Source organism: Pinus tabuliformis, chromosome 5_2, assembly GCF_031772625.1.
Source record: "Pinus tabuliformis cultivar Carrire ecotype Pingquan chromosome 5_2, CPIR1, whole genome shotgun sequence".
In the NCBI taxonomy this organism is placed as follows: domain Eukaryota; kingdom Viridiplantae; phylum Streptophyta; class Pinopsida; order Pinales; family Pinaceae; genus Pinus; species Pinus tabuliformis.
The window spans coordinates 984,971,392-984,995,610 of NC_142306.1; the positions used below are offsets into that span (position 1 = coordinate 984,971,392).

Sequence of the window (24,219 nt, forward strand, 5' to 3'; positions counted from 1 at the left end):
TTAGAGTCTCCTCAATTCCCTTATTTAATGAGTTTAGGATTGTCTTTTCATCTTCGCCTTCCCTTTTGTCTCTTCATCTTCACCTTCCATTTTTTTCTCTTTATTATTTTTTTCTTTTTATTAAATTCACTTTATGATACTCCATTATATAAAGGTAAAGTGACATCCAACTTGCCTAGGAAATATCATCCTTTCTCCTTCTTTAATAAAGTCTCCTTAGGCAAATTTAAGTCCCCTTATTAATTATTTCACTGCTTTAGCCTACGGGAACCACTTTAGGCTAGCAGACTCAGTCATAAGCTTCCCATGGGGACGGGGACATTACAGTTCTACCCCAAAAAAATGTTGTTTGATGCCTCTTCCAAAAGATTTCAAACCCCAATATTCCAAACTAGAACCCACCAGTAACAATGGTCTTGTGAGTTCATTCCTCCACTTTTTCCACTCTAAAAACTTCAAGATGGATAACAAATGATATAATGATACAATCTGAATCACATCTCCCCATTTTGGGAGGCTTTTGGTCCCCAAAAGCTTATACCGAATGAGGTGAGGAAAATTTTCTTCCACCTTCTCTCGAGTGTACCATTTAGTTTGGCCTGGAAGTTATACTTTCAACCCAATCTACCAAAGGTCATGTTGCCCCTATATTGTAGTTTTGGACCTCCTGTACAAAATTGTATCTTTTGTCAACTATGCTTGAGCATCTGGTGCCAAATCCTCTACAAAAGGCAAGACCTGTTCCACTTCCTGATCTAGCATGAAATGTTCATAGAGTTTCAAATTCTCTGCATTCACCGCTGATTAAATGTGCATGTATGGGGGTAGACAGAGTCTATAGGCATTATCTTTTACCTTTTCCAGTATCTCAGCGTAACCATATCGCAAAGCCTTGATTTTCTTACCGGGACCCTGTAGCCTCTCCTCGTCCAACTGTAACCATACTCTATCTCCCACCATGAAGGACTTCTCTGTTCTATGTTGATCATGCCGAGCCTTGTATTTTTCCTAGGATTTATAAAATGTCTCATGTACCTGTATATCGATCTACTTGATATTCTCCACAAATTCCTTTTCCCTTAAGGCATCCCCTGTAAGATCCTCCCTCACTCCTCCTTGCTATCCATATGCAATATCCAAAGGTGAAGGTGGCAAATATCCAAAACGAGTTTCAAATGGGGACTTACCAGAAGAAGTATGGACTACTCTATTTTAAGTGTTTTGTATATGCCAGATGTTCATCTCAGGTCTTCAAATGCTTCTAATTGTCCCCCTCAAAAGTTGCACCAAAGTCTTGTTGACTATTTTTGTTTGCCCATTTGTCTATGGATGGAATGTTGTAGACCTCTTTAACTTCGTGTCCAACTTCTCCCACAATGTAGTCCAATATGCACGAGAAATCTTGTGTCCCTATCTGAAACAATGCTCCTTGGTATTCCACACTGCACCCAAACCTGTCCAAAGAACAAGTTCGTTGCTTCTTACCTGTTGATGGTCTTTTTACAGGGCATCAGAACACACATATTGATGAACTTGTCAACTAGCACAAACAAGTAGTTATGCCCCTTCCTAGTTGTTGGTAAACCTCGAACAAAGTCCATGGAAATGCTTTCCCAAGGACAAGTGGGTATAGACAGGGATAATACAAACCCTTTCCCTGTTATTGGGTTTGTTGGTACAACAAAGCATGCATCCTATTATGAACCTAGCTACCTGTTCTTGCATCTTGGGCCAATACACATACCAGTGCAACTTGGCCACTCTCTTCCCTACACCAAAGTGCCCTGTAACCTTGGATGTGTGAGCCTCTCTAGTTAATTGCAATCACTCACTTTTAGGAACACATAACTTATCCAACCTGCAGAGTAACCCATCCTTGAGACGGTACTCAACTAAATCGTCACCATCATGCACATGGCTCTGGCTTTGCAACTGTCGAAACACCTCCTTGAAGTCTTCATCCTCTGAATATGCCTCTCTATATGCATCATGGATGAATGGCTCCATGCGCATTAGAGTTTCTAAAGTTGCGATCTTTGATGTGGGTGGCCTTTAAAGCAGGTCAACCAACTCGTTTGTGCTTCCCTTCTTGTACTTGATACTAAATAAAATTGTTGTAGAAACCCCATCCACTTGTAATGCCTGGTCTGTTGTAGCTTACTCTAGGCTTGCAGATACTGTGGTGGCTAGTGATCTGTGTGGATTACTGTCTCCTTTCCCATTAGATAGTGTTTCCACCTCTCCACAGCTTGCACCAGGACATAGAGCTCCTTGTCGTAGGTAGCATAGTTAAGAATAGCCCCATGAAATACTTCAGAATGGTAGCATACAAGTCTTCCTCCCTATAACAAGACCTCTCCCATAGCATACCCACTCGCATCTATCTCCACTTCCAAGGGTTGTTGCAAGTTCAATAATGCCAAAATTGGTGCATGACTGATCTTCTTCTTTAATTCCTCAAAGGCCCTTTGTTGACCCTTTCCCCACTAGAGACTCTTGCCACTTGCTATTATGGCATGACATGGTGCTACTACTGTTGAAAACAAGGCTATGAATTTCCTCAAGTACTACGTTGTCCCAACAAAACTCTTGACCTCAGAAACATTAGTAGGCACTGACTACTTCATGATGGCTTCCATCTTCGCAGGATCAATCTTCAACTCTCCTCACCTATCACATACTCCAGATACACCAAAGATTGTTGTGCAAACTAACACTTCTTGAGATTTGCCATTAGTCAGTGCTTCTTTAATGTCTCTAGCACCTGCATCAAACGTGAGTTGTGCTCCTATGGAAAATCCACGAAATTCTGCAATTGCTAATATGAAAAATTTGAAACTAATTTCTTTTCATACAGACACAAAATTTCTCTACTTATTTTGCAGTGGAATACAATGTATCAAAATTGGACCGGAACCAGTGGAACCGGTCGGTTCCACTTTTTTTGGCCCAAAATCAGTCCAAATTGGGCCTCCAAACTAGAATAGGTCAATTCGGCATCGAACCATCTGGTTCGAGACCAATTCCGTGTACTCAAGCCTATGGTCCTATTATTGCTATGCAATTCATGGTAACGTTAAATTCTTAAAGTAAAAGTGACATTCTCCTTAATTTATTGTTTCCATCATTTTACTTAAATTTTTAACATTATCATGAAATGACTCGAGATGTTTGAGAGTTGTCCCAACCTCATTGGATTTCATATGGAGAAAGTAAAATTTTAGATTTCACTCAAAATCCAACAGACTTAACAATTTTTCAAGATTTTAGGATTGCGAGGATTGCAATGTTTCCATTGGATTTTGTCATGTACGAGGGTAAGGAAATAGTATTTAACAAAGAGCACCAATCCCTCTATGTACTTTGATGCTAGTGGCATTGGTTGTCGAACTCCTCTATGATGAATCTATTAAAAATGTACCCATCACTCAAACAAAATCTTGACTTGACATGTTACGTTTTTTCTATCTTATTTTAATGCTTAGAGGGTTATATTGATGCCAAAGATCCCAATATAGGCAATGATTTGATGATATGTAGGTATTTGTTGTAGCATGATTTCTTTTAGATGTTAGAGGCCATCTAGAGCCTATTTGTTGATGTATTTTCGGTTCAGGGATGGATTGCACTCAATGCTATTTTGGTTATGTGCACCCTTACATGCTATATAAATGAGAATTTTTGCTTATTTGTGTATAAATGGTTTGGATTCATATGGATGCACATGTATATATATGTTTTTCTTTAAAATTTGAATATGTTATGTGTTTTTGGTCAACTGGTTTTTTGGTCTGGTTTTTTTAGCAGTTCCGACCGATTCCCAGTCCACAAGGTTTTTTGGTTCGATCACCAGTTCAGTTATGATAACATTGGCGGAATAGGAACAAAAACAAATACACAATCACACAATTTAACAACACAAATTTTCTAGGGAAACCAACTAATAAAACCCTCTGCTTGCTTGAGAATCTTATTGCAGAAGAATGAGCAATAGATCTCTTACAATACAATATTGTTTCAATAAAGAATACCCTGCCTAAACTAAGCTTGAAACCCATGTAAGACCTCTGATCCTTATGCCTTCTTGCCTTTCCTAGATGAGCTTTGAAATCCTTGAGCAAATTCGAGGAAACAAGCCCCTATTTCCTAGCACATTCCCAAGGCAATTCTTCCTTCTTCAATATTCGCACAAGCTCCTCTTGCACATTCTTTCCTTCACAAGCTTGCAAGCTCATAAACTCGTGCTCAAGAATGATACAATTGTGCCTTCGCTCCTCCTTATAAGCAATTTGAATGGCTAAATCTAGCAAATTAAATTTTAGGAAATTGATTTTGTGATTAATGAGTTATCTGAGTTGAACTAACTCTTGCAACTCGTCTCACTTCAATTCTAGAACTTGAGATTCAATCACTTATCCTTTTCCCAAATTAACTCACGCTAGAAGACAATAAACTCGACCTTCCACTTCAATGCATTAGTTAACTACTTCATAACTTGTCCTAACTTTTAGGAACGAATCCTAAATTATAGGAATTTGTCCTAATTTGTAGGACTTATCCTAAATCTTAGGAATTCATCCTAACTTATAGGAATTAGCTCCTTACTTATAGGAATTGATTCCTAACTTATAAGAATTCGAGCATGTTATGGAAGAACTTGTTGAGGTCCCTTCGATTAAGGCACAAATCAAGGAACCTTTCTCGCTACTATTTTCAACACTCCCTCTTAGCGAGGAAGGTCCTTCTAGAAGAACCTCGTCCACCTGGATCTGTCTCCAACACTACCATGTTCTTTGTTGTTGCAGTTGCTCCCTCTGGACTAGAAGACTTCCCTGCTTTCTTTTGCGGAACCTGATCTAAAGGTTGTTCTTTCCCACCATGTTTTGCGAGTCGATCACATCAATCATAAGTGCCATGTACCCTGTGTACCTTTGTGGTTACTTCCTCTAGCTGGAAGTGATATTGGAAGATTCAACTCTCTTCTGATCTCCCTTAACCAAATCCTCTACCCACTTGGCTCGAACTCCCCTATACTGGGAGTCTCTAACTGAATGGATGCCTCCACTCACCATTGGCTATGCTCCTCATCATCTTGTTTGTCAGCTCAACTGCCAACTAGCTTAGACTCAAATTGAGATACTAGTTGACGCTCCATCTTGAGATCTCTATCCCACTCTCGCTCAACCACCACTTTTCTACTCAGAGCCCTCCCTGCCTTACTGCTCAAGGTTGCACCTGTCTCTAACCTGCAACTTGTAGAGATTGTTCACCCTCACACCTATCTGCTTCTTATATCCAGAAGCTAGGTGCTAGAGGTACACCTTACCTCTAATGAAGATGATATCATATCCCTTGTCCTCAAGGGTAGCTACAAAAACAAGATTCTGCCTCAATCCTGGAACATAGACAACATCTCTAAGATGAAGAGGATTACCTGAATCCCTCTGAAAAATGACAGTACCAACTCCTCTAGCTGCATGTTGACCATCATCTCCTAGCTCAATCTGAAACTGCGTGTCCTTCTCCTTCAAGTGGCTAAAACTCTTCTTGTTCCCAGTCGTGTGGAAGGATGCTCCTGAATCAATATACAATATATTGTTATTTGTTCAGCTTTCCATGCAAGCAATCAATGAGAAATATTTCTTGAACTGGGCAGAAAATGCATCTACCTTCATTGATGCAGCAACATGATCCTTACTAGACTCCTTCTGCTTAGGACACTTAGTGGCATGGTGTCCAAACTCATGGCAATGGAAGCACTTGACCTTGCTTAGATCCTTCTTCTTGCCCTTCTGGCTAGACTCGGCCTCTCCTTGGTCCTTCTTGCCTTGGCCTTACCTGCAAGAGCAAAATTCTCCACTTCCTTCTCAACATTCGACCCCTTGCCACTGCTGCTCTCGCCAAGACGGGGTCTGAGCTCCTCCTGAGTGAAATCACTCCACAAGCTATCCCAATATGGCAATTTATCTCGTCCAATAATCCCTTGAATGAAAATAGTCCACTCCTTGGTAAACCCATTTATAGCAACTCGCACCAGTTCACTGTCTTTCGGTTTCTCTCCTACAGCTGCTAGCTCATTATGAACATTCTGAACTCTAGTGATATAGGAAGTTACGTTCTCACCCTTTTGCATCTTGGTGACCCTTAGTTTCTCCTTGAGAATCATTTTACGATTCTCAAATGGATCCTGGTATAGCTTCACAACGACATCCCACATTTCCTTTGCAATATCCTTACCAGAAACATGCAAAACTATATGATCCTGGAGTCCATCTAGGATCATCCTCTTTGCTTTGGCCATCTCCCTTTAGAATTGTCATAACTAGTTTGGATCTAAAGGTTCTGCAACACCTTTCTCTGCATAATCCTTCAGTCCAAACTCTTCCAACAAGAATGACATCCAAACTTTCCAAACACAAAAGTTCGAGGCGCCATCAAGTCTATCCCGATCTCTCAACCTTGTTGTCGCCATCTCACAAATCTAAAATTTGTGTGCTAGTCGATTTTGTTCACTGCTTTGATACCATGTAGAAAATCCACAAAATTCTGCAACTGCTAATATGAACAATCTGAAACTAATTTCTTTTCATACAGAGAAAGAATTTCTCTACTTATTTTGCAGCGGAATAGGAACAAAAACAAATACACAATTTAACAACACAGTTTTTTTAGGGAACCCAACTAAGAAAACCCTCTACTTGCTTGAGAATCTTATTAAAGAAGAATGAGCAATAGATCTCTTATAATACAATATTGTTTCAATAAAGAATACAGTGATCTTCTGCTTGAACTAAGCTTGAAATCCCTGTAAGACCCCTGATCCTTATGCCTTCTTGCCTTGCCTTTATGAGCTCTGAAATCCTTGCACAAATCCTAGGAAATAAGCACCTATTTCCTAACGCTTGGGCTACTCCTATTTCTTAGGAATTAACCCCTATTTCCTAGCGCATTCCCAAGGCAATTCTTCTTTCTTCAATACCCGCACAAACTCCTCTTGCATGTTCTTTCCTTCACAAGCTGACAAGCTCATAAACTCGCTCTCAAGAATGATACAATTGTGCCTTCGCTCCTTATAGCAATTCGAAAGGCTAAATCTGGCGAATTATATTTTAGGAAATTGATTTTGTGATTGATGAGTTAACTGAGTTGAACTAACACATGCAATTCATCTCATCTCAATTCTAGAACTTGAGATTCAGTCACTTGTCCTTTTCCCAAACAAACTCGCACTAGAAGACAATAAACTCGGCCTTCCACTTCAGCGCATTAGTTAACTGCTTCATAACTCGTCCTAGCTTTTAGAAACGAATCCTAAATTATAGGATTTAGTAATAATTTGTAGGGACTTATCCTAAATGTTAGGAATTTGTTCTAACTTATAGGAATTAGCTCCGAACTTATAGGAATTTGAGCATGCTAAGGAAGAACTTGTTGAGGTCCCCTTGATTAAGGCACAAATCAAGGAACCTTTCTCACTACTATTTTCAACAACTCCTCCCAGGCATAGTATTCAAAACTGGAACCACTGACTAGAATGGTCCACCTATCAAACTGATTTTCGAACTGAAACCGATGATCGAACCAGTCCACCTATCAAATCCGTTTTTGAACAAGAACCAAAAAACCCGTACTTGTCAGATCTCAATGAACCAATCTTTAAAAAAATACATGAAATAATTAATTTTTAATGAGACAACAAAAAAAAAATTAAGATTTTAAACCATGATTTTAAACCAATAGAAACAAAATATGCAAAGTTTGTAGTGTGCACATATATACCATGTAAAGGTGAATATATCAAAATGGCACCAAGTGCAATACATATCAGCGGCAAAATACATAATCAATGAGGCTCTAAATGGCCTCTAGGGTCGAAAAACAATGCTACAAGCTATGGGGCCACTGGCCTACTACAAGTCTACATATCAGTGATCAACGTGATCACTCTTCATCATGATCAAACTCATCACCACTACTAGACATGGGATCATCAAAAGGAGATACATAAACATCATCTAGCTCAGAGTCTAAGGACTCTTCAGACTTTTTTGCAACCTCAGTAGTAGTAGTAGCAGCAACAAAACTAGACATCAAAACTACAAATCACTGATCAACATGATCACTCATCAAACTCCTCATTTATTCAGCACTACTAGAAATGGGATCATCAACAAGAGTGACATAAACATCATCTAGCTCAATGTCTTCAAACTTGGATTAATAAACCTTATAATATGGTAGAGATTGAAAAAGTTTAACATGCCTAACCAATGATTTTAGTTTGAGTGAAGGGTTCATCTCCTCGACCTTATAATATGGTAGAAAAAGCTTAGCATGTCTAACCAATTATTTTCCATTGAGTGAAGAGTACATTTTTGTTAAGGCCAAGGTAGTGGAGTTCAACAATCAATACCACCAACATCAACTAAGTTCACCAATCAATGCCACCACCAACATCATGGTACTTAAAGGGGAGCTTCATGCTCTTCATCAAATGCCAATCTCATACCCTCACACATGACAAAATCAAATGGAAACATTACAATCTCCTAAATCCTAAAATTCATTAAGTCTATTGGATTTTGAGTGAGCTCTAAAATTCTAGTTTCTCCATATGAAATCCAATGAGGTCAAAACCACTCTCAACCATCCTAACTCATTTCATGGTAATGTTAAAAATTTAAGTAAAGATAAAGGAAATGTCACTTTTACTTTAAGAATTTAACATTACTATTGATTTCTAGCATTGCTAGGGTTGAGTTAGGTTTTTTGTTTAAGTTTAGGGTTTAGGACAGGGAGGGTTGGTTTTATGGCCAAGAGGGATTGTTTTGGAAGGAAAACCACCTCGATTTTCCTCCAAAACCACTCGAAAAAACGCCATTGATGGTTTTGAACTCCCTGAACTACATTGGTAATGAACCGACCAATTTATGGCCAAAGCGATTGGTTCCATCATTAATTGGTTTGTTTATGATTGGTTTGATGCCAATTCTAAGTCTACAAGGCCATGAACCAGGTTTATTGGCCGGGTTTTTTACTGAGGCTAATGAACCGGTTTGAGCGATTAGCAGTTCAACCCAACCAGTTTTGAATAATATGCTCCCAAGTAGCACTATATACCAGTATATCATCCAAATAGACAATAACAAATGAATCTATAAAAGGGTGCAGTATAATATTCATCAACCTCATAAATGTAGTTGGTGCATTGCATAGGCCAAACAGCATGACAAACCATTCATACAAACCTTGTCTAGTTTTAAAGGCAGCCTTCCAAGTATCTCCTTCTTTTACCTGAACTTGGTGATATCCAAACTTTAAGTCCAGTTTGGCGACGTATTTAGCATGCTACTACTGATCCAACAAATCATCTATCTTCGGTAGGGGGTACCTATTCTTGAGCGTTATTTTTATTAGCAGCCTATAAACAATACACATCCGCCAAGTCCCATCCTTCTTTGGAAAAATGATGATGGATGACCCACATGGTGAGGTACTTGGTCGAATGACACCCTATTCCAATACCTGTTGCAACTGCTTCTTCACCTCACTTACTTCTACAATAAACTACTTGTACAGCCCAATGTTTGGCAATGGGGAGTCCAGCGATCACTAGATCTCATGCTCCACTTCCCTCTTAGGTGGTAGTTGTTTAGGCTCTTGGAACACATCCCTGTATGCCTGTAGCAACTCTTCCAGTTTCCATTTTTGTTTCTTAGTACACCCCTCCAGGGATGACTTTGCTCTTACTAATTCTTCTACAAAGTAATTCTCTTAAAAACAGTAAACATACTTCTTGCTAGAACTAATCAATTTCTTGGATAGGTTAGCACTTGCCAGCAAAATTTTAGACTTTCCCTTGTGTGTGTTGATGGTGAAGGATTTTCCATCCTTGATAAGGCAGTATTGGTTGGCTCTTCGAATGAAGAATGCATTCTGCATGTACATATAAGGGCTTCCAAACACCACTCCACATACATCAAGGGGAACTACATCTAGTTCTACTTCACCAATAAAATCAACACTAAGAAAATCTAATTTTCCACTGTTTGGTTACCTTTATTTCCGTATCCTTATTTAACCATCCCAATAGATATGAGATTGGATGATCATAAACTTCCAATCCCAATTTGTTGATTAGTTTTGTTGCAAGCCTGCAATGAGATTCACCTGTAATCCTCAATTGAACAGAGCATCAATCATTCTCTTCTTGACTTATATCTTTATATCGAAGAGTCTTGTCTTTTCATTCTCTTCCTATTGTTGAAGACTACTCACATTCACCTCCTTCTACACTAATGTACAAACAATCTTTTCATCCATGTCTGAGTTGCTATCAACCCAGTTGCTCGAATCAATGGCCATGTTCTCCTTCTTTGCATCTTTCTTTCTGTTATTCAAGTTAAACTCTAGATGCAACTTCTGCCACTTCTCCTTTGTATGATTATCAATGTTACAGTGCTTGTAGTGGTTGTTGGGATCTTTGCACTGATGTGATGTGGTTGTTGTCTTTTTGTCCTTTCCTCCTTTCCAATTTTTCTTCCCCTCCTTGGAAGCTTTCTAGTGCTCTTTCTGCGTTGACCCACTTGATTGCCCTTTCTCCTGGCCTATGTTCTCCAAGTACTATGTATAGACCAATTTGGGCTTGAACAACGTCACTTGCTTTTGTATATGGTTGTGTAAACCACCCCCAGATACTTGAGGAGTACGTCTAGGTTCTTTGGAGAGATACCCAACATTATGTCCATCTTTCTAAATTTTGTAGTGTACTCCTATATGCACTACCCCTGCTTCTGCCTGAAGTAATGCCACCGAATCCATTGGTCCTCTACATACTCGATACAATAAAATTGTAAATTTGAGGATTTTGAAATCCTCCCACTTAGTCATTGGAGGATTTTTCTCCAACCTCAAGGTCTTTGTGTGGCTTTCCCACCAAGTCAGGGGATGACCCTCTAATTTCTTGAGCAAATGAAATCATTTGTTCTTCCTCTATATGATAAACACCAAAATAAACTTCTAATTGTTGCAACCCGTGATTTAGCTTCAGAGCAATCTCACCCTCATACAATGTGATGTCGACCTTCGCTTCCATTTTGTATAGGGATTGTCGAGGGTTCACAACACTCGAACTGGTTTAATCCTTTTCAAGTTCTTTCTTAGATTCCCTCTCTAGTTCTTCTCGATCTACCAATTTCCCCTCCAATCTAACCTCCATGTTAGAACTTAGAACCTCCATCTTCTCTTAATAGCCCGAGCTTATTGGTCAAGGCCACTATGAGGAGGCTCACATTATGGTTTATATCTGCGACTTGTGCTTCCAGCGGTGCAATCTGTTGAGTTTCTACAACCCTGGTGTCTAGGATAGAATCTTAAATCTCTGATGCTACCAAACCAAGAATCTCAACAAAGCTAATTTGCACAACGGAACAATATAATGCAGTAAATCAATCACATGCACAATAAGAACAATAACAACAATATATGTACCCAACTTCATTATATTAACAACATATAATACAACAATCTAGTACTCTCGTACAAGGGACAATGGCCCTCAAATATGCACAAGTACAAGAATACAAGATACAATGACAATCTCGATGCTCTAGTGCACAATCACAACCTCTATGTCGTATCTCGCCCTGTCAATCCTTCGCTTCCAATTTACTCTCTACCTGCCCCTTAGTTGATCAAGGAACAACACATAGATACTCTAGGAGGGCTGCCACCTATCACTGCTGCAAGTCACTTCTGCTACAATGAACACAGGCTGATCCAATCTGCTCCTCTAGGTTGTCCAATACCTAAGCTATCCAACTGCCTTCTTAGCAGGCTCTTTTGTCCATCAAAGAACTGCACATTAGGCTCCAATCATCACCCACCTTTAGCTGCCAAGATCCCTTTGTGACAACTGATCAAGGGCTACACTTGAGCATTGTCACGTTGCCCTTCAACAACTCTTCAAGTTCCCAATCCAACTTCTGAAACTTCATTGTAGAATTTGCCCACTGGTTAGGGCATCTAATCACCAAGTCTGCCCCCTCCTCTTTGGCTTCTAAAGGCTACCAACTGTCCACACTTGGACACCATCCACCTAGCAAAAAAATCACCTTGAAACCATCAAAAATTACATACCTCTAGGATGTGCATACTATTGTAGCTAACTTTATTGGTTAGGGCACCCAACAGATGTGTTACAACCCTCCAAAACTGCTACAACAGTCCACCAATAACTGCGGCTTCCTCTCCTTAATCTCTAGCTCCCACTCATTGGTCCTGAGGCTTATTTCCAGCCCTAAAATAAGTCTTGCGGCACCTCTTTTGTGGCTCTGAACAGGGTTGCGTCCCTCCTGCAATTGCCTTCATGTCTCGGCCTACCAAAACAAAGAGAAAGGTCCCTCCAAAACTACACACAAGTGCCCAGATCTTGCCTTAAGGCATGTGGTTGTCCTCTGCTGCACTTCAGACCCAAAACAAACCTCTGAACGCTCCTTTGTAACCTCAGTTTTGTCCTCCTAGTGCTGCCACTGGCTCAGATGGTTATCTCTTGTGATTTGTTGCACATTGGATGATCAAATGACTTCAAATCACCTTGTATTTATACTCTTTACAAGGGTTCCACGAATTCACAAAGAGACATGTCTTTTGGCACATTCACTCTCAAGCTAACATGACTTATGTGCCAAAAACCCATCTTAAACTTCAAAAATTCATAACTCATCGTAGACAACTCGGAATTTGATGATTTTCGTTGCGTTGGATTCGCCTCAATGTCCTTTATCATCTTCATCCATCACATGTCTAAACTGCCTCATGGTTTTCGCCCAAACATCAATGGGTGCAAAACCCCAACCGTGGGTTCCAAGCCCACAAGTGACTTTTGTGGTGCACCAACCTCCAAACCCCGAACCCTAGGGCTTGGAGTACATCCCAAGCTACAAAAAATCAACACAATACTCTCCTTTGCAGATCACAAGGGTTATTCATAGATTCGCCAGTCGTGACTGGGGTTTTGTGACCTTTAGCTTAACTAATCTGGATCCCCTGCAACTCCCCACAATATAACCAAAGAAACCTACTCTGATACCAATATGATCTATAAACTGTCGTGGATATTCCACTGGACAATTCATCACAACAAATTTACTATAATATATTAGGAAATATGAAATCTACACTATGAGGGTTTATTTCTCCTTAGATCTTTAAATCTGTTAATTATTGTTTATTGCGTATGCATGCAAAATAATTATGCAAAAAATAAAGAACAGCGAAATAAAACTCACAAACCAAAATTGACACAAGATATAACCTCATAAATTCTTTCGGCAAGAAGATGAGGTTGTTCTACTCTCTTTCTCTGAATGGAAAATGGATGCAAGTACAAAGAAGTGAGGCCTATGGCCCGTGGGCTGCTATAGTGCACAAAACCTCTGTATTTGCTCTCTCCCTATCCACTCTCAGCTACTCTACTCATCTATGAAACAAAATAGTTAAATTTGGCAACTAGGGCCAAACTCCACCTAGGACAGCTCATATGACGCAGCTGATATTTTTATTGGATTCCTCTTTTTGAGAGGTGTAGGATTGATCTAAAGATCATCTCATTCTGACATGTACAAATGGAATTATGAATTTATTTTGTTTATGGACAAATTGTCAAGGTCGGCCAGCAATCTAATGTAGGCTCAGAAGCCCAAAAGACACGTCTATTCATCCTCAACGTTGCATATAAATAGAAGGTGCATCTACCTCATTTGGACATCATTCATTCTCACACATATCTCTCTCTCCTCATCTGATTGGGTCGTACAACTTCAAGGCAGCCTTCTCTCTCTCCACATGTGCGAAGGACAAACTGTGTTTTCTATTTTGGGTGTTGACCAAATCACAGGAAGGATTTGACCAGCGTTGATTGAGCTACAATTGACCGAGTTTGACTGCGTTTTTCTTGGGGAATTTTTTGTTTGGGCAGGCCGCATTTTTGGGCACAAAAATCGAGGCAAACCGAGTTGTTTGACCAACATTAACCACAGGTTTGACCTCTGCATTGACCAAGTTTGACTATCATTTTCAGGACTATTTTGGGTTGATTCGGATGGTTTTTGGAGGCTAAGTTGACTGGGTTTGACTGCGCTGATTTGAAGGAGAAATTCTGCCCTGTTGACCAGCATTGACTTTCTAGTTAGGGCTTCCTATGGTTGTTGTTTGACTGGACAGATTTGACTTTGATTAGGCAAGTGAATTTTGCATATTGTACTCTCTCTCTTTGTTGAAGTTTCGAAGAATAATAAGAAGAATTGATCAAAGGGTTTCTCCACATTGGGGTTTGTCCCTGGCATGCGCCACATCTTGTGTCTTCTTGTCTTGGCTTGTCTTCTACTGTTTTTATTTATGTTCTATCTGCATTTACTATCATGTTAATGTGATTGCTAATCGAGAAATTGATATTGGGCTAATAAGAAAATTGAAGTAAATTGCTCTTAAGCGTAGAACAAGCCATTGTTATCTAAAATTAACATGGTATCGGAGTTGAGATGAAGACAAAGCCCAAGCAAGAGTGAAAAGAGCAATCACTGAGAAGAGCAATCACCGAGATTTGTTGGACAAGGACAAGAGTCAATGGCCTCCACATCTTACTTCAAGCCTAATGACAAGCTCAATGATAAGTTTGATTATCATGCATGGAAGATGACACTTGATTTGACTTTGGAAGGGCTAGATGTTATGGACTATGTGCAGGGAAAGATTTTTGAACCTCCTTGAAATGCACCGACTTCCACGAAGACAAAGTACAAGAAGGGCGAAGTCAAAGCAAAGAAGATTATCAAGGATTCTATTAGCAAGAATTTGGTTGCATACATCTCCGATTTGAACACATCCAAGGAAATGTATGACAGGTTGGTTGGCATGTTCAAAGCTAGCAATGCAAACCAAGTTCTCTTTCTCAAGAACAAATTGAAGGACATAAAGAAGGGAAGAGGTGAAGATATTCAATCCTACTTCATGAGGATTATCGAGATCAAAAATGATCTTCTTTCGATTGGAGAAGTTATCGCTGATAGGGAGCTCACTCTCATTGCCCTTGGAGGACTCCCTCGTGAATGGCATGTGTTCAACACTACTATTCTCAACAACGACAAGATTCCAAGTTTTGAAAAATTGCTGACTAGATGTTCTCAAGAAGAAACAAGGATGGTGGAAATGGATATGCCTTCAAATAGGAATGATCCTACTGCATTCTTTGCTCATGCTAAAACGAAGAACAATGCAGGTTCAAAGAAGCAATGTCAAGGAAGACCAAGATTCAAAAATGGAAGGAAGGGAAGATGCTTCATTTTCAACAAGTTTGGCCACTATGCTAGGGAGTGTCCTAATAGAAGGGATAGAAGGGATACACCTAATGATGACGACAACCACGACAACAACAATTTCAGGGGCAATAACAATCAAAGGAATGGCAGGATTAACAACAAAGGAAAAAGGAATGCTCCCGCTATTCAACATGGAAATGGTCGCCCTCCCAAAAGATCAAGAAACTCCAGGTATGAAGAATCTAATGTTATTGATAACAAGCAAAAAGAATTTTATCTTATATCTGCCCTCTCTACTGCCTCTCTTTCGGGTACTTTTGGAAATTGGTTGATTGATAATGGTGCCTCAAGGCACTTCACTGGTATAAGGAAGCTCTTTCAAATCTGATAGAAAAGGATACAAATTTGGTAATCATTCGTGGAGACAATGCCACCTATCTCGTGAAGGGAGTTCAGAATGTTACTCTTCAATTGAATCAAGGTAACACCATTCATCTACAAGAAGTATTATATGTACCTAATCTAAAGAAGAACCTGGTATCTATCTCGACGATGGAGGACAAAGGATTTAAGGTGGCATTCATTGATGGAAAGGTACGTGTTTGGAAAAAAAAATTCAAAGAAGCATTTACTCTTGTATTCAGGGTTGAAAACTTATATCAAGTTGGAGGAAGTCTACTGGGAGCTATGTCTTGCGATACATCTCTTCAATCCGAATTATGGCACCGAAGGTTTGCTCATCTTCATTATAAAGCCTTACCCAATGCAAGGAAGATGGTAACAGGTATGCCCGAATTTAAAGTAGAACATGAATGTGTTTGTCAGGGATGTGCCGAAGGAAAACATACAAGGGGACCATTCCCCTCAAGTGATAGCAAGACTACCAACATATTGCAATTGATTCATTCTGATCTATCTGGTATGATGCCTGTGAACTCTTTGGAAGGATATTTATATTATGTTATCTTTGTGGATGATTTCTCTCGCAATACTTGGATATATTTCTTAAAGAAGTAGGACGAAGTATTCTCATGATTCCGTTCTTTCAAAGCCTTGGTCGAAAATCAAACCGGGAAGAAGATCAAAATCTTGAGGACCGATAATGGAACCGAATATGAATCAAATGAGTTCAATGACTATTGTAGAGAAGCAGGCATTAAGAGGGAGACTAATACCGCATATACTCCTGAGCAAAATGTTGTTGCTAAAAGGAAGAATCGTTCTATTATAGAAGTCAATCGTGCCATGTTTCGTGATCAAAGCCTTCCGAAGTTCTTATGGGCGGAAGCTACAAACACTGCCGTGTACGTTCAAGATAGATGCCCTCATCGAGCGTTGGATTCCAAAACTCCTGAAGAAGTTTTCACTGGTAAGAAACCTGATGTTTCTCACTTTAGAATTTTTGTTAGTCTCGTATATTTTCATGTGCCGAAAGAAAAGAGAAGCAAATTGGATGCATCTGGGAAGAAAGGAACATTTGTGGGTTATAGTGAAACTTATAAGGCATATAGAATCTATGTGTGTGGTCAAAGACAAGTGGAGATAAGTCATGATGGCACCTTCGATGAAGATGCTGCCCTTGGGAAGATTAGTAAACTTCCTATTTCAAGGAAGGACAAAGAAGCGGATCCAAGAAAACATGGGGAACCGTAGGATGAGTCGATGCTCGATGCTAAGGGACCAATGGATCCCGTTGATCCACCTCCTCATGAGCCCTCCTCCTCGAAAAGGAGACCCACATGGCTTAGGGAAACTCTCGAAGATGCCAAGAGACATGTTGCACCAAGGGGGACATTTCGTGAAAGTAAGAAGCCGAATAGGTATCAAGGGTACTTAACTGCCATGAGCACCATTGTTCAATCTTCACCTTGCACGTTAGAAGAAGTTGTGAAGCACCAAGTTTGGAAGGATGCTATGAACGAAGAGTATGAATCGATTATGAAGAATGATGTCTGGGATGTGGTCCCTAGACCCAAGGACAAATCCATTGTCACCTCGAAATGGCTCTACAAGATCAAGCATGAAGCTAATGGAAGTGTTGAAAAGTTGAAGGCTAGATTTGTTGCTCGAGGCTTCTCTCAAAAGGAAGGTGTGGACTATGATGAGATATTTGCACATGTTACCCGATATACCACCATCCGTTCGATTATAGCCCTTGTTGCCTCGCAAGGATGGAATCTACACCAGATGGATGTCAAGACCGCCTTCTTACATGGTTCAATTAAGGAGGAAGTCTATGTAGAACAACCCGAGGGGTTCGAAGTTCAAGATCGTCAAACACATGTATGCAAGTTGAAGAAAGCCCTCTATGGGTTGAAGCAAGCTCCCCGAGCTTGATATGAGAGGATCGACAATTGTCTGATGAAGTTGGGATTTACAAGAAGTGAAGTTGATGTGAACCTTTACTTTAAGGTTGAGAATGATAGGCCTCTCATCTTGGTACTTTATGTGGACAATCTCTTTCTGATAGGTGCAGACCCTCTTATTCATCAATGTAAGAGGGAGTTGGCTTCCAAATTTGAGATGACGGACTTAGGATTGATTCATTATTTCCTAGGGTTGGAGGTCAGGCAAAAACCAGGTGAGATTTTCTTTTCTCAAGGAAAATAAATTGTGAAGCTACTTGAAAGATTTGGGATGGTGGACTGCAAGTCCATGACAACTCCGATTGAACATAACTTCAAGAAGTTATGTGGAAATGTTGCTGGGCCCGATTTGGGAAATCCTTCTGAGTATCGTCAACTCGTTGGGGCCCCGATGTTCTTAGTGAACTCTCGTTCGAACATATGTTTTGCAGTGAATACATTGACTCAGTTTATGGTCGAGCCTCATCACATACACTGGATTACTGCCAAGAATCCCTTGAGATATCTCCGGGGCACAATCACCTATGGACTGAGATACACTGTCGGGAATGTGAGGCTCCATGGTTATTCTAATGTTGACTGGGCTGGCAATGTGGTGGATCGTAAGAGCACATCTGGATGTTGCTTCTCTCTAGGTTTTGCTTCGATATCTTGGATGAGCAAAAAGCAGAAATCGGTTGCTTTGAGCAGAATACACTGCTGCTAGTATGGCCTCCTGTGGAGTTGTTTGGTTGAGGAAGCTCTTTAGTGAGTTGTTTGGACATGTGTTGGATACCACCGTGATCTATTGCGACAACTAGAGTGGGATTCGTCTTTCTGAGAATCCCGTGTTTCATGACTACTCCAAGCATATTGATATCAGGTACCACTTTATCCGGGATATGGTACAACGGGGAGAAATAAGGCTTCGTCATATTGGGACTGGTGATCAAGTCACAGATATTCTTACGAAGCCCCTAGGGAAGGTCAAATTCTTAACCTTCCGTGAACGACTTGGAGTCGTGGAGAGAACCTCTTATGAGGGTCCCGTTTGATTTGAATATTGAGCTCTGGGTGCTCAGAGTGTCTTGGGGTACTTCTTGGAGCAATGAGCGACCATAGGGAGAGTGGTTCACCTTCCCCTAGTGGTGCGCAATGTACAAGGTGAGTGGTTCACCTTCCCTTGTGATACCCCATGTTGATATACGCATAGGATGAGTGGTTCACCTTCTCCTATGGCATATGAGCAGGATGAGTGGTTCGCCTTCTCTTGCCGATACATCCTAGCCATGTAGTTTGGGACTCATGGGAAGTACTTCTCATCTGGCCAATGAGTAGGGAAATGAGGATAGGGACCATAGTACTACTAATGGACACATCATGTACTACCGTACTCCCATGCTAGGTTGTTTGATATTGATCTAGGATCAATGAAGACTGACTTCGGGTCAATAGAGAGTAGTATGATACAGTCTCGATTATTGGAGACTGACTTCGGGTCAGTGGAGCAGAGCAGAGATGACAAGGATGGTACAGATTGTCAGATGGTTTGGCAGGTGGAATTCTTCCTAGTTGAGAGGGAGTGTTAAATTTGGCAACTAGGGCCAAACTCCACCTTGGACAGCTCATATGATGCAGCGGATATTTTTATTGGATTCCTCTTTCCGAGAGGTGTAGGATTGATCTAAAGGTCATCTCATTCTGACATGTACAAATGGAATTATGAATTTATTCTGTTTATGGACAAATTGTCAAGGTCGGCCAGCAATCTAATGTAGGCTCAGAAGCTCAAAACACATGTCTATTCATCCTCAATGTTGCATATAAATAGAAGGTGCATCTACCTCATTTGGTCATCATTCATTCTCACACATATCTCTCTCTCCTCATCTGATTAGGTCGTACAACTTCAGGGCAGCCTTCTCTCTCTCCACACGTGGGAAGGGCAGATTGCATTTTTTGTTTTGGGCATTGACTGAATTGTGGGAAGGGTTTGACCAACATTGACCGAGCTGTAGTTGACCGAGTTTGACTGCATTTTTCTTGGGGAATTTTCTGTTTGGGCAGGCCGCATTTCTGGGCACAAAAATCGAGGCAAACAGAGTTGTTTGACCGCAAGTTTGACCTCTGCGTTGACCAAGTTTGACTATCATTTTCAGCACTGTTTTGGGCTAATTCGGATCACTGTTGGAGGCCGAGTTGACTAGGTTTGACCAAGCTTATTTGAAGGAGAAATTTTGACCCCTTCCTTCTGTACAAAACCTTTTGCCACAAGCTTGGCTTTGTGCTTGTCAAGTGAGCCATCAACTTTATAATTGTTCTTGTAGACCCACTTGCAGCCAATTGGTTTGGTTCTTAATGGAGGATCAACCAGCTTCCAAGTGCCATTCTTTATCAAGGCATCATACTCCTTTTGCATCGCTTCTTTCCATTCATCATGAGAAGCGGCTTCTTTAAAGGAAGTTGGTTCAAAATCTGTGGACAAATTCAATTCACAATCATAAGAAACATCCATATCAACAAGTGTATCAGAATCATCTACATCGCCTTCATTTTGCCTAGATGAATTTCTTGTTCCTGCTTTTCCAACATCAACAGGATGAACACTTTCAAGTGTCTTTGTCAGCCACTTTGGGGGACCTTTCTGAGATGGTACAGGCTACTCAGTTGACCGAGTTGGGACTGAATCAAGATTGAGTCTCCCAGTGTTGTCAATCACATCACTCAAAGTATCATCAGTGGTTGGAGTTTCATGTGGGGGAGAGAGTGCTTCAGAGGAAGATCCGCAGATTGATCCAGTATAGGAATCCCCCCTTAAAGATGTGGAATCTGATTATCAAATTCTTGAAATGATTTTGCATGTCCGAATCTATCCAAGCAATCAAGTTGTCGCTCAACAACATTGTCAGCTTTGGAAGATTCAAGAAAGATTACATCTCTAGATACAACAAACTTTTTATTAACTTCATCATAGAGACGGTATGCTTTGGAGGTATTTGAATACCCCAAGAAGATACACTTACGACTCCTTGCACCAAGTTTGTTTCTATGTACCCTTGGTATCAAGGCATAACAAGTTGGCTCTGATACCCTGTCAGGCCAGGATGAACTCCTCAAATGAATTATGTTTATTCATTAAGATTACTCATGGTTATATACATGAGGGAGTGACTCTTGGGCTTCACCTCCCAATAACTCTTCACTTTCCATTATTTACTATTTACATTATTTACAAGTGTTCACCCAATCCCAATGATTAGGTGTCAACACAAAGCTTGTTATAGAGTGGCGTACATCAGGTTAACAAATTATCCCTATATAGTATAAAATCTAGATAACAGGGCATGTTATTTTGGGTGATGGGCATTTAAATATCATGGACACAAGTACACAATTAGAAAATTTACGCTGCCTTTGCAACCAAATTAATTTGAAATTATGATTTTTCTTCATATGCCTATCCATCTTAAAGAGTGGACTGTAAAGATAAACAATTGTTCTCAAGTTCTGTTCACAGATCCCACAAGATCTTGCAGAAGTTAAATTATTCATCTTCTGAATACAACATAAGAAGACATGGTAGATAGAAGCAAAGAAGTCTTTGAAGTTCCAACCATGGAAAATGTGCAAGCCAAATTGACCAAATTATGAAAATAACATGAAATATTGCGGCCTTAAATAAAGTTTGAGCCTGGTTATGAGTCATGACTCATGAATGACCATGCATTGTTACTCAACTGGAATAATTCAACTCAACCATTCTTCTCTTCCTGATACAATTCTATCATCTTTGGACTTGTCACTCTGGTGTGATATTTAGGTCGAGAATACTCTTAACATCCTCCAGTATCTGAAAACAAGTTCTCTTAGCTAGACATTTAGTATTTAGCTTCTAGATTGATCTTAGATCTTGATATCTTTCTGTTTTTTGCATTAATCCCAGAAATGCTTACGGACTCCCACTTTGTACCAGCACTGGATGTACTAACTTAGGCTTTAGCCCTGTTGACCTATTTTTGTGGTCATTTCTTAGACAATGATAAAATTATCTTATTTAGTCTCGCATTTTCACAATTAGATTCCATAATCATCAATTTTCTTTGCATGTGCAAATTGACCATCTCTTTTCACTGTTTCATCAATGATATGGATCCAAAATAAGTGCTTCTCATACATGAAGAAATTTGCTGCAACAGATGTAGAACACGATAGAACCCTCAATGGGAAAGATACTGCTATTTAAGGAACACTTAGTAAACTGTAATTCTGATCTGCACATTTTTCGTTCACCATTTCCTTGTATGGGAAAGCTAACTAAAATGTAAGACGTGCTCTTTAAATTAACTTGAGATAAAGAATGCTTCCTGCGAAGCTGCATAATCTCTAATATTCAGTAATACTTTCCTACAAAAGCCAAGAATGTGAAAGATGTATCCATAACAGGTGTTCGTCGTTGTATTTTGGTCCTTCGATAAAATATTCGGTAAAGGCCACTCAAAATATGTCATTCAGTGATACTTTAAAGTTTCGACAGTTCCATTAAAGGAATGCATGAGTATTGCACATACCATTACACTTCCAGGAAAAATAAAATCTCTTTAAAGCTAAACCTGATTATTTTACAGAGATATTAAATACTACAGAAACTTGGATCAGCAGCTGTACAGAATAACATTAACCATTCAGTAATGCTTAACATCCCTTTGAAACCTATCTGGTCTAAAGGACCTCTTTCATTGGAACAAAAATTGAAAGTTGAATTTAAACAGAGATTAAGCATCAAAGACGAGAGTGAATTTAATCAGCATTTGATCGATGTTTTTATTTAATCAATTCAACCAATGATTTGATTAAAAATGTCAGGTTTTTAAGATTTCATTTCTGCGCTTGAACATCTCACTTGTAAAATTTCCTAGTTCATCTTGGTTCTCATTTGTCAAAATCTCTTGAAGAGCAATCATATAAAGGTCCAGCAGAAGGTGGACTTCCCGGGGAAAAGGCATAATTCCTTAAAAGATAACCTGACTTGGCCCTATACTTTGCCATACAAATCTTATAAACGGCAAGGCATTCATCAATATTACCATTTTTCAGATTATATTATTCCAGAGTTGTCAGAATAACCTTGAATTTTCATGCGCGTCCATTTAAATCTCTTAACACGCCCGTCATGACCTCTTTAACATCGCCTTCTCGTTTACAGAAATTTCTCCATTTAAATTACAGAATTTGCAATAATTTTTTGACAGAACGAATAATTAAAAGCCAAAGTCTTACCAGTCCCTTGAGATCCTTCGGCACCTTGCTAACATTATCGAACTTGCCCAATGTATTGGCCACGGACGCGAAAATTGGCTCCGTAACCATAGCCATGGCTCCTTTACTCTCATCCAAACCCTGAACAACATGAACTACGCCAGGGTGCCTCAACCTAACTAACTTGGTCGCATCAACCCTAATTAAGTCGAGAAACGCGTCCTCCGCAGTTTTTGAAAGCCCGGCCCTCTGCCTAGCTTCTGAGAGGACCTTCTTGTCCAATAACCATACGCAGACCACGGGATACTGCCCCTGTGCGGGTCCTTTATTTCTCGGCCGAGCCGAATAAAGCTTCCACGCTAACCCCGGTCCGCCCGAACCGACCTGATCCAGGAGCTCGTAGTCCTGTAGAGCTTTGGGTCCGGTCACTTCCTGTACCGTCGTATGCACCGTTTTTTCTATCACTGCTGCGGTTTTAGCCAGGGCTTGCGTGAGGCTCTTCATATTGAGCGCCATTGGATTCGATCGCAGGATTTGCAGCAGAATAAATGATTTGAGATTTAGAAGCGATCGATACAAGGCGAATCAGATCCGAGATCCATGTCCGTCTGGTCTGAATGAATATGGGACGGACCGTGTGGAATTCAGAAACTTATTTTCGACGTTCTTTTAACCACAAACAGAGAGTATGAATTTTCCTTGGCACATACTTAATGCATAAGTTAATTATGTGCATGCACTAATTGGTATGTTCTTCGTATTTTACTTGTTTTTCCCACAGGACATTGCTTTCACTTATAATTGATGTACTCTTACTATCGATACTAATTTTTTGTTTTCTGGTGTGATTTTCATAGGTCTCATCACAAGTTATTTTTAAAATCACATATTGAATTTTTATCTATATTTATATTTTTTTTGTGTGTATTAATAAGTTAATTAGACTTGTGTGTTGTGATCTCAAAAGATATATTTTGAAGTTTACAAGAAGATTATTATGAGTTAGTTTGAAAGGGTTTAGTTTTTATTAGACTTTATTTTCAAACTTTACGAATATGGAGAAGAGTTAGTGACACAAGTTTCTTTCAAAAGAATTAAACTATTTTAAAACATTAAAGTTTTACCAAGGTTTATATAATTTAATAATAGTATTTACTAATATGGTTTCTATATAAATTTAATCTAATTATAACGCCTATATATTTATCTTAAATAGTATAGATTTAACATAAGTGAAGAGCGATCAAATTTTTTTAGGTATAAATTTATTTTAAAATACAAAAAATAATATAATGTTTTAT

General features: G+C 39.6%; 1 protein-coding gene across 1 annotated transcript in view; it reads right to left on the reverse strand.

Moving 5' to 3' along the window:
* LOC149162600 (SCY1-like protein 2 B) overlaps nucleotides 1–23,676 on the reverse strand; it is a 191,374-nt gene extending 167,698 nt beyond the window's left edge. The window contains exon 1 of the mRNA XM_089435235.1: nucleotides 22,940–23,676. Within this exon, the coding sequence (XP_089291361.1) occupies nucleotides 22,940–23,434 (495 nt within the window). The 5' untranslated portion in view covers nucleotides 23,435–23,676. The remainder of the gene's footprint in view (nucleotides 1–22,939) is intronic.
* Nucleotides 23,677–24,219: the final 543 nt, after the last annotated feature.